This window comes from Culex quinquefasciatus, chromosome 3, assembly GCF_015732765.1.
Source record: "Culex quinquefasciatus strain JHB chromosome 3, VPISU_Cqui_1.0_pri_paternal, whole genome shotgun sequence".
NCBI lineage: Eukaryota > Metazoa > Arthropoda > Insecta > Diptera > Culicidae > Culex > Culex quinquefasciatus.
The window spans coordinates 85,116,619-85,128,521 of record NC_051863.1 but is presented as its reverse complement, the minus strand read 5'-3'; the positions used below and the strand labels follow the sequence as shown (position 1 = coordinate 85,128,521).

General features: G+C 40.5%; 2 protein-coding genes across 3 annotated transcripts in view; both read left to right on the top strand.

Annotated features, from left to right (window-relative positions):
- Positions 1–3: 3 nt before the first annotated feature.
- LOC119769023 (putative protein TPRXL) lies at positions 4–932 on the top strand. The gene is made up of 4 exons (XM_038260903.1): positions 4–113; positions 174–247; positions 488–609; positions 690–932. Exons 1-4 carry the CDS (start codon positions 4–6, stop codon positions 930–932), a joined length of 549 nt encoding a protein of 182 aa, XP_038116831.1.
- A 655-nt stretch (positions 933–1,587) lies between these two features.
- Positions 1,588–11,903, top strand: part of LOC6046615 (sex-lethal homolog) — a 30,663-nt gene continuing 20,347 nt past the window's right edge. For both annotated transcript variants that reach the window (XM_038264164.1, XM_038264163.1), the window contains exons 1-2: positions 1,588–2,042; positions 2,269–2,314. In XM_038264164.1, coding sequence (XP_038120092.1) covers positions 1,996–2,042; positions 2,269–2,314 — 93 coding nt within the window. In that variant the 5' untranslated portion in view covers positions 1,588–1,995. The remainder of the gene's footprint in view (positions 2,043–2,268; positions 2,315–11,903) is intronic.

The following is an 11,903-nucleotide window of genomic DNA, read 5'->3' as shown; positions in this document are numbered from 1 at the left end:
ACGATGAACGTAAAGATCCGTTCCTGCTTCAACCACTTTGTTATCTCTCGATCCCAGTTGTCCACCAAACTGCTCGGAGTCACGATCAGAACCCGCTTCACAACCGGCTGCCCGTAAGGTCCCTGATTCTTCAAGGTGTAGATCAACGCCAACGTCTACAACGTCTTCCCCAGTCCCATCTCGTCGGCCAAAATCGCTCCAAACTGTTCCGAGTCTTCGCGTTTCATTCCCAAAACCCTTCCCACCGGTGAGGCCGCAAATGCTTAGCCACGCAGTACGAAACGCAACCCTTTGTTATACTTCCACTGATCGAACAAAGGCTCCCGCATCATCAATGGAACAAAGTCCTCCGCAATCGCTTCCTCCCCACAGTCCCAACCAGCTCGACACCACAATCGGACTCCCGGCGCACATCGACTCCGCCGGCGGCCTAAACCTCCTCTCGCCTCGAATCGAACCCTCTTCACCGGCACATCATTTTCCTTAGCCACCTCCCCATCAATCCGCTCCACCAGTTCAACCTCCTTGCTCAACCGCGAACCCTCCTCCAGCTCCTCCCCCTTCACCAACCCGGAGCTCCCAATCACCTTGCCGTCCTCGTCGCCCAACGTGAGGCTCTTCCGGCCACGATGGTCAACGTTCCGTCGCCCTCCCACATTTTGTGCTTTTTGGTCGTTATTTTGCCCCAGTACACTTGCGTCGTCGTTGGTTCTGCGGGGTCTGCCGGCTTTCTGACTGCGACGGCTCGGGCTTCCAACACGCGGGCATGGTTCTCCGAGCTGGTGAGCAGCTCCAGCATGCCCGGGTCCGGTTGGGCTTGCGGTAACGGCAGCGGTCGGATTGTGATGGTGGTGGAAGTTCGGCCGGCAGGGACCGCTTCATCGACGGTCCTGCCGTCATCGTTTCTGGTCCCGCTGTCCCAATCTTCGTAGGGCACCGGAAATCCTGAAGGTGACAAAATATACCTCAAGATTGGAGCGGTGACAGTTTGTAAATGAAGGAAACAAACAAGTGACAGTTCTGAACTGTCACTATCCACACGGAGCAAAATTCAATTCCGAATATCGTGCAGATAAATAATATTTACGCTTGTATTTACGATATTTACGAAATATTTACGGAAGTAAATCCAATGCGCTACGGATCAACCATGTGCCCAACCCCGTGGTCAGAATCCAGCTAGAACGGTGGAACAAACCTGCTACAATGCTGTAAGAATATCCAGTTCTGTAAGAAACCTGCTAGAATCCTGCTAGAACGTCGCGACTGGGGGGATTTGACAGCGCGCATTTGCCGAAAATGCGGCGCGTCGTTTCGAGGCTGGTATGCCGCGTGTCTTTTTCGGGAATACGCGCAATACGTAACGTAAAAAGATTTTGGACCCCTCCTCGCTTCACACATTGCCCTCGACCCCGCCCTAATCCCTCAAACTGCGTGACGTAATAAAAGAACAGTCCCTGAATTGTTTTGTTGCAAATTTGTTCTAAATGACAGTACAGATATATGTTGCCCTGGTACAGATTTTCCGACTTTCGACAACCCTGTCTGCAAGCATTTAACGCGAACTCGTAATAAGCGCTGTCACCACCACGCAGCGCCACCAGTCTTTTCAGAAACGACGACGACGTCTCGTGAAAAGTTATCTATCAATATTTTGAAGTGAAAAGTCCGGACACTTAGCTTCTGCCAGCAAAATAAATCGCGATGCTGCGTGCTAAATGACGAAGGATTCCTGAATTTGGTGTTAGGTTTTGCTTTTTTCTTGATTCAAGAGAATTGTTGGCGTTTTTTTCACTTCCTCTACCATCAAATCGTCCCAGCGAAAGCCAGTGGTCAGAAGAGGGGGGGATAAGGTTCGTGTAGAGAAGAAGGAAGAAGTGAAGAAGAATCCCTGTGCTGAACGGGAGAAGTGTGTGCGCCTGTGGGGCAGTCAAAGGAATATATTAAAAGAAAGAAGAAGCAGCAGCAGCAGCATAAGAATAGAAGATAGTGAAGATGTACAGCAAAATGAATGGATATCCATCATCTACATTTAGGTCGAGGTAAAGTTAGTACAAGATGCATAGAAAAAGAAGAAGAAAAAAACATTTCGAAGGACGCCACTTGATGTCCTCTAATAGCACTACAGAGATGTTAATATTTCATGAGATCGATACAGATCAAATTTCAAGTGATTATAGAATGCATCTGAACGATTAATCTCGATAATTCAGCTAAGCTATGTGACTATTTTTTTTTTAATTTCATGCCAACTGGACATATCCGTAGTGGTGGTCGACTGTGGGGAATGTCACATTCTCTACCCTCCGGAATGGTATGATTTTTCATGTTGATCCAATTTAAGAGTGGAGTTTAGGCTGATACTGGCTAAACGTTGTATATAAACTAAAACCTCTAAACATAAATACTAGTACTTAAACTATGGAAACAAAGTAGGCTGTGTTTTTGTAACATAAATTCTATTCTTTTTATACAAATTTAATGTTTGTTATGCATTTTTTAATGCTCGAGCACATTTCAAGCTGTTTTGTGCAGTATGATGTCACTGTGTTTTGTTTTTTTTTTGTCTATTGAACTAGCGAATAGTGTAAGTGTTGTGATTAATTTACTAATAGAAAAATCGTAAGACCCTTCACAAGCACAAGCAATTTATGTGTACTTTGTTTTGCCTTCCTCACCTTACTGAGAAAAGGCTATAAAATCACTCGAAAAATGAACTTTTTAATTAGACCTCCTAGACCTACCTTCATTTGTACATATCGACTCAGAATCACCAGCTGAGCAAATGTCTGTGTGTTTGGCTGTATGTAGACATGTGTATCGAATCAATGTCACTGGAATATCTCGTTACAGGCTCAACTGATTTTGGCCGGAACGTTTTTAATCGATCCGTCTTAACGTCCCCTATGTTGCTATTTAAATTCATTCAGTTTTATCATGTATTTAAAAAGTTATGTTAAAAAAACTGTTCCATATTAAATTAAAATTATGGTAAAAGGGTGGTTTTTCATCAAACCCTCACATGTTATATATTTTTAGAAAGGTTCAGAAATGACAATTTTTGTGGAGTAAGAATGATCAAGATCTGACTTACCTATCTTAAATTACAAGCAGTTTGAAAAAAGGTCTGAATACTATTGTTAATTTGATTTGGTTAACCGCGGTGGATTTTCTTGAAATAATTCGAACTGTCAAAAATCCACCAAAGCATCTACCACATTGATCGCACAAAAAACTGTGGTAGAAAAGTATCCACCGGTAGATGATTTGGTGGATTTTTGACAGTTCGAATTATTTCAAGAAAATCCACCGCGGTTAACCAAAAGAAATTAACAATAGTACTCTGAATTCACATAACCTCAACTGGCCGGGTCTGATCGCCACGAAAAAGCCGTGTAGAGGGATGCAATTTTCCTCAAAGGCCGTGTCTGTATAATCAAAAAGTCTGTAGGTAGTCTGTTTTTTTACTCATCACTTATTTTTATTAGGACCTCTTAGGTGCTGCGAACGTTAGGGGAGATCCATAAACCATGTGGACACTTTAGGGGATTGTTATCACTCTATAAATGAGAGGAAGGCACCAACCACCTAAAGGTGGATTAAGTAAGGTTTTTTTGTTAACAGCTTGCAAGCTTTTTCCAGTGAATAAAGTGTGCCTGCAAATGTCTATACTTTTTGCAAAACAGTTAAAAATGTTACCGTAATCTGGGGCGAATCGGGACTACAGTCTGAATAGGGACAGCAGTTTTAGAGCACTTAAAGCTTTTAGGGGAGAGGAGGTAATATGCACCCCGGGGCAAAATGCACTCCTGCTTTTCTCGGTATTTGAAAGAATTTTCCGGGAAAACTCATAGAAATTGGAAGCTTAACATTGCTAAACCATGCTGGAAAAATTGAGCATCGTAGTTTAAAAACAGCTTAAGTTATTTGCAAAACTTTAAAATGTTGTGTTTTCATCTAATTTTCATTGAACTTTCATTATGATTTTTGGACAATATAAAAGCATTTATTGTTATTGTAAGTATTGAGGTATATAGTTTTTGCCATAATCTTCACTATTCTGTAGATAAATGAGTCCAAAAACATCAAAAATGCATTTTTAATTAAATTTTCTGCAAAAGCGTGGTCGGGGCAAAATGCACCGCTGTGAAGCTCCTTTGTAAAAACAGCGGTGTCATCTAGTGGTGACTAGTGAAAACTGCTTTTACCCGGTGCATTTTGCCCCATGTTGTGGTGCATTTTTCCCCGTTGTTGTAGTGCATTTTGCCCTATTGTTGTGGTGAATATTGCCCCGCATGGTTGTTTGAAATGGATCAAAAATGTTTTTAGAAATTTGTTATTTTCGAAAAATTTTGAGGTTTTTTAAGACTTTCTTCACATGGATGACGAAGAATAATAGTTGTTTTAGAACATCGAACAAAATTCTTCCACAGTAATGCTGTAATGGTTGAGAAATCACAGTTTTCCCTTAGGGGTGCATATTACCCCCTCTGTACACATTTGGTTGGTCTGAGTCTGTTCTAACCGAAACCAACAAGAAAAGTCAAAATATTGTGCTCCAAAATGGTTAAAACTGCAGTCCCAATTCGCCTCATGTGTCCCGATTGACCCCAGTTTACGGTACAGAGCAATTCGCTCAGATTTCGGTCATTCGTTTTTTTTTTGTATTTTCTAAATCCGGCTGAAGCTTTTTTGGTGCCTTCGGTATGCCCAAAAAGCCATTTTGCATCATCAGTATGTCCATATAATATTCCATACAAACTTGGCAGCTGTCCATTAGGTGTAATATCAAAATCGATTTTCCAGCACAGCATTATTTTAGTTCCTTTTGGGGTCCTAAACAACTCCCCAAAGTTTGAGAACGATTGGTTTAGTCCTCACTTTGCGCAAAGCGATTCAATTTTCCATACAAATTTGTATGGGAAAATTTTTTTTTTTGAATTATGATATTTAAAATATCCACGTTTCACGCTATATCAAAACCGGAATCATAATCGGATGCTTGAATGTTTACAACTTTCCCGAAGAAAGTATGGCTAACTTGCTCCTGAAAGAAGATACAGCGTCCTCAAAACTCGTCTAAAACGTTATTTTCGATCAAAAAACACGTTTTAGACGAGTTTTGAACACGCTGTATCTTTTTATAGGAGCAAGTTAGCAACATACTCTCTTCGAGAAAGTTGTAGAGCATCTTTCAGAGTATTCGAATATGTATAATAATCTGTATTTTTGAGGTAATTTTTTAATCAATTTGGTGTCTTCGGAAAAGTTGTAGGTATGGATAAGGACTACACTGAAAAAAAATTATACACGGTAAAAGAATTTGATGATTTTTAATTTATTTTTGTCACTAAAAAGCAGGCCAAGGGTGCATGATACTGATGATACTTGTAAGAAGTTTTTTTTTATTACTTTTGCTTTTTCGTTTGTATTTAACTAAACAATTCTTAGGAATATTCCTATCAGTACAATCGGTAAAACTCTATATTTGGTCTGAAATGATGAAATGTTCCAAGAATGGAAATTTCTCTATTAGATTCTACCGAACCGGTTAGGGACTTGCCGGAACCTTCAACTGATCTATGGATCGGTAGAATTGCGTTCTTCGTGCAACTTCCGCGGAGGCTCGGGATCGATTCTACCGGACCGGTCTGCGGAATGAAATTTAGGTTAAATTCTGGTTTGATTACAAATATATGAACTTACGTTAGAATTTGCGAATCCGTTCTGGCCGGGGCCACAGGATCCGTGCTGTCCTTGCCGGAACCTCCAACTGGCGTCTCGATCGGTGAAATGGTGCTCTGGGATGTGCTCATCGAGGTCCTGTAAAATTAACTCATGTAATGAAGTAATAGTTTACTATTACTTGAAAAATAAAAAAGCAATAACTTACGTTACGGGTCCTCCACTTGGAAACAACTTCCCACAAATTGTTTAAGACGAATTCAGGGAATTCGTTCAACACGATTTGCTCTTCCGACGCCATTTTTAAGTTTGGGTGAAATAAGATTGACTTATGCTATTTTCACAATGCTGACATTTGTAAATAGCGAATGTCCAAACTATAAAATCCATAAGAAAATCTTATGAACTTTGTTGCCAGTTCTTATAAAAAAACAACAACATGGCATTGGTCGAACAGCATTGTAAAATCTTATGTAAAGCATGCGCTGATTCTATCTGATCTCATAAGCTTTCATAAGCTTACTTATAAATTTCGTGAGCGCCTCAATGGACACAGCTGGGACCTCGTTCATAAGACGTAACTTATGGTATTATTAGGAGCTTTTCTCTTAGTGCCGTACTGCCCCTGATCGCATAAATGTCCCATATGCATTTTCAGCGATTTCGAGTTTTTGATGCAGTTTGGTTCAAAATCGTGTGCTCTTTCAAAAGAGCCTATAACATCCAGTACTTTGTTCCAGAAATCAGGAGGAAATCCAGTTTTTCGCGAAAACTTGACACGACATTTATGCGAACATGGGCAGCGTAGTGCTGTTTGGATAAAATAGCATGGCTCTGGTTCCTTGTAAGTGTCCTATTTTCTTACCTTCACGTTGGCTTGGGTTAGTCATCATGATGACAACCTAGCTGGTGGCCTGTGGAAACGACTCGTAAACTTTTGACCAGCGAGGGTCAGTAATTTCTGATGGTTGACGGTATTGTTTTGATTCGCAGTATGTTGAGTCAACTGCTGTGAATGTACCTGAAACATCGTACAACGGGGTTTCTCTTCTCTTCATTCTCAGCTACCACCTATCTTCTGTTGAATTTTGTTTCACTGATTTTCTAACGCGGCTTCTGTTTACTATCCTCCATTTGATTTCGATTTTACTTTCTTGATTCTCTTATTTCTCAACGTTTTTCCACTCTATTTCACCAATTGATGCTGCTGTAACAAACTGTCTGCTTTCCCTTAATTTGGCAGCGATGTCAATTTTGTTTATCTTTATTTATCTATTTGAATAATTTTTCATCTGCCCTATATATTGCACTTAATACAATCTAAGCTTGTTTGTTACCTCTATTTATTAACTATTGTAAATTTCTTTATCTACTTCATAAATTACTATCTTTCTTTTACTATTGATTCTTCAAATAGTATATTTCTTTCACTGTCCATTGTTTTCAATCTTTACCCTTTTCTTCAAACAAATGAGGTTCGAGCCCTTACTCAATTTTGGGAATGATCAAAGAATTAACACAAATATTACTATTGTACTTTTGAAAAACTTTTCTAAAATGCTTAGGGCCAAAATATTGTAACAAAGCACCGCGACAAAAGGAATAGCAACAGATAAACACGACTCAACAATCGGGAAGATTTCATGAGAAAACAATACACAGTAAATAACAATTAGTTTTTGAATTCAAACTAAAAATATAACAGTTTTTGCTTTAATGAAAGTTGATAGGCACACTATAAACGGTTAGGCGCTTATACTTACATCAAACCCTACGTAATGTACCACCCCGGCCGAGTTAAAATGCGTAACCAAAAGGAAGGTGTGCATGCCTGCCACGAACACTCAAAGCGTGTTCTAGCATGTTGCTCGTACTGACTCAGAGCAAGGGTGAGATGTAGGTGTAACATTTTTCATTCTTGAAAAAAAAAACAATTTTTAATGATTGATAACAATACTTTCTACTTTTCACGAACAGTAAATTAACTGTTTCTAACACATTATACTTCTTCTTCGCGAGCTAGCCCGTTCAATCGAGCAATCGGCGAGCAAAGCGCGAGTATACCAACACTGATATAAAATAACTTACCATTGAGTCCTGAAGATCTGACAACCCTACCGAAAATTTTAAGTATTAGTAACTAATTTTGAAGATAATGTCGTGTGTTAGCTTATAAATGACAAACCTTATAAAGCTTATAAATGTAATGAAAAGATGTAACGATTCGAATTTGCATTGTAGCAAAACTCTTGAACCTGCTCACAACATGACTAAGTATGTTTTTTCATGAAATTAATTTTTATTATGTCCATTCGGTACCGTAATTATATTTTACTTAAAGCTAAGAGTAATTTCAGAGGATCTTGTGAACCAAGTATGTTATGGAAGTACGTGAAATTTCAAAAAAGTGTCCACGTGGTTTTTGGATGGTCCATTTACGGATTTTGTTCAAAAGTTTGACAAATGTGGCTTTTTGCCAACCATCAAACTGTTAGTAACAACGGAAGCCGCGCGCCTGATGACTCATTTTGACCACGTTCTAGGGAGAAGAATAACTGTAGCGCCAAGCTGTCTAGAACTAATGCGTATCTGAGAAGCGTGCCTATTTGAAAACTGGAAATGGTCGTCAAAGAACCCTCGCTACAACGGCATTGTTTTAAAATTTTGTAGACATAACACGCAGTTTAGTCATCACCTTAAATTGTATTAGTGCAAATATTTGTATCTTTATTTCAAAACCATAAATAAAGACAAACCTTTTCGGTTTTCATTGTTGGTATTCTTATATGATTGGTATGGAAAAACGTGAGTGTTTCGATCGAAACATCTTCTTCAATTCAAACTTTGAACCATGTTTTGCATCGTGACATTATCAGTCGATTCAAGGTTAATCAATAATCCGCTACAAATCAATTCAGAGTGGTTACTATGTAATCTGTGGGGTGAGAGTGACGATGAAATCTTTCGCAACAGAGAAACGTTCTTGCTAATGAGGTCAACATTCTTTGTTTCGCAAGCTCATGGAGAAGGACGAACAGAACTGGATTATAAACCAGAGCTCCACCATCCGCAGTAGATACGCTGGGAATCGCTTTACTTCATTCATTATAGCAGACTACCAATAATGATGCTGTCATGGTTTGAGAATTTGTGAATCGGTCCCATAATCGCACGAATAACAATAATTTTGCGGCGCTTCTCTTTGATTTTTTGTCGTCTGCACATGATGATGCTGGCTGGTTGGTTGGCGAAAGTGAGATTGCATGAAGAAACGACATAACGAATGGATATAAGGGATTCGAAGCGTGCTGCCAATGATCGATACAAAATCACTTAACCCTCTTCAGTACGATGTTGGCTGCCATATTATAGAACGCACACCGCCCTGCTTGGCGATTTGTACTCGATGACGGGCAAACATTTCTAAAAATCAGTTCTATCGAAACAAAGACCTCCAAAACGGTGTTATACCCACTCCAAAATGTTTATTTAGCAATTCTATGGTAATATATTGACATTTAGTTGAATTAATTTTCAATTCAATTCAATTCGGTTTTATTTGTGAATAATCAATTTACAATGAGTTCATTTAGGTACACAACAGAGTTTTGGTGTTCCTTTCAGCTGTGATTTACATCGTAATTCAATCGAAAAATTATTACTTATAACTATGGAATAGACAAGAGTAAGAAAAAGTTTTAAAAAAACATACAGAAAGTGCAATGGGAAAAGGATAGATAGAGAGAAAGCTTAAAACTAGATCACAGACAAAAATAATATCAATTATAGATGTGCTTGATCATCAGCTCCCCGAGGGCCAGAAATTGCTCTGCCTTGTTACGGCAGCTCCGAAACCGCGTCATCATCTCCCCCGCGAGAGCAAAGAACTCCGGCAGGGTGAAGAGATCTTCCCGGTGACTCCTTGCTGGGCCGCATCGCCGCTACCGGCAGCGACCATGCTGGCAAACGACCGCCCCCATCCAGGAGGGATCGCTGGGTTGTCCGCTGGAACCGTACGCTGCCCAACTGCAGGAACGGCTGCGCTCGTACTTCGCTGAGGAGAGTGGCACGCTGCTGCTTTCTTCTTCCTCTTTCCTGCTCCTCGAGGTAAGCCCTGCGCGCGACGCATCCGCGGTAATTGCCGGTATGGTTACCGTCACAGTTCGCACACTTTACGCGCGGCTTAGTTTGTTCTGCCTTGTCCCCCAAGTCCACCTTACGTGGCAGTGCGCACGCCTCCGAGAGGTGTGACTCACCGCACTTCACGCAGCGGGGCCGGAGGTTGCAGTTCCGCGAGCCGTGGCCGAATTTCTGGCAACGGTGGCATTGCGCTACGTCTGTCGGGTTCTTGGTGTAAAACCGCCAGTTCACCCAAAAACCGTCCAGTGTCTTAGTCCGCCGCAGGTCTTGGATCTTGACGGTGCCGCGGTCGAAGTACAACAGGTACAGGGTGTGTGTACCTGTGACTGTTGTCAGTGTCTTGCGAACCTTCGTGGTGAACGGACACTAGAGCTGCGGTATTTTTTACTACCTGAGCTCAGAGTTATTTCAAAACAAAATTCACAGTCTTTTTAAAGACTACCTGAGTTATTTTCCAAAATTCTAAACAGTCTTTTCAAGACTAACCCCACCTGAAATTTTGTTGTATTTTACAAACAAAGCCATCTTTTAAGAGAACTTTGCTTGCAAAATGCGTCAAAACAAAGGTAAACGCAAATCTTCTGAAGATTTGGTCGTTACGTCGGTGAAGCGTTTGAACGCTAAACCGGCTAACGGAAACAGCCTCTTCTGAGGTCTGATTCTGATTCTGAATGTGAGGTCAATCCTCCAATTCCATTGGCAAACAGTTTCGGTGTTTTATCCGAAACTGATGACAAGGAACCTTCTCCTCGTACTGAGCCTTCTGCCGTCGAGAAACGAGTAAAGGCTCCGCCAATTGTAGTGACTTCCGTCTCCGATTTGGCCACCTTTCGAACGCAACTGAAGAATTGCAAGGAAACTTGCAATTTGAAGGTTTCGTTCCAGCTTGGTCGAAGAGGAGAATGTCGCTTGTTGACGGAATCTTTACAAGATCCCCAACCTTTGTTGGTTATTTGAAAACCACAAACACAATTTCTACACGTATGAGACCAAGAATGCTCGGCCATTCAAGGCGGTCTTGAAAGGTCTCTCCAACGACTTGTCGGTGGATGAGATCAAAAACGAACTTAAGGTGTTGCTTGGCTTTGTCCCATCCCAAGTAATACCGATGAAGAAAAAATCAAACGGGAATATTTCTCGCTTTGGTTTGACTTCACAATTTTATCTGATTCATTTCAACAGAAATGAAATCAACAATTTGAAACTTTTGGACAAAGTTCAGTTTTTGTTCCATGTACGGGTAAAGTGGGAGCATTTTAAGAAACATGGCGGTAATGGCCAGAATCTGACCCAGTGCCGGCGTTGCCAGGCATTCAGTCACGGTACTGATCATTGCGCCATGGTTCCAAAATGCATGGATTGCGGGATTCTTCTCACGACAAGGACAATTGTCCCGTGAAAGAAGTCACCCAATTTAAATGTGCAAATTGTTATGGAAATCACAAATCAAATTTTTGGGATTGCCCCATCAGAAAAAAGGTTTTGGATTCTCGTGCTAAGCATCAGCCGAAATCCAAACCGAAATTTTCTCAAAGTCAGGTTGTACCTGCATCTTTAAATCAAACGTTCGTGCTGTCTCACTCGAACAATTCTAGAAATACCCCTACCGTGGAAAAGTTAGGTAACAACAATGGAGTTTCTTTTGCTAACGTCGTTTCGGGTTCATCCATGAATTTTAAATCCTCTACCAATCTTTCTGAAATTGGGCAGGTACCTCAAATCTCATTTGAAATTTTTTCTGCTGGCAACGTTTTGGGATCTTCTGATCTCGGCGATGTTACGTTTGAAAAAATGACTTTTTTGCAAAACTCACTGTTCGGTTTGATTCAAACGATGAGTAATGCTACATCCATGATGGAAGCAATCCAGATTGGATTAAAATTTGCGAATGATGTTGTTCTTACCCTGAAGTTTAATCATGGATCTAAGTAATTCCATCAATATTATGAATTTTAATGCTCGCTCTTTAAAAGCGAAAGAAAATGAATTTTTCAACTTTTTACGAGTTTATAACGTGCATGTCGCTGTTATAACCGAAACATTTTTAAAAACTGGCACTTATTTGAAAAGTGATCCAG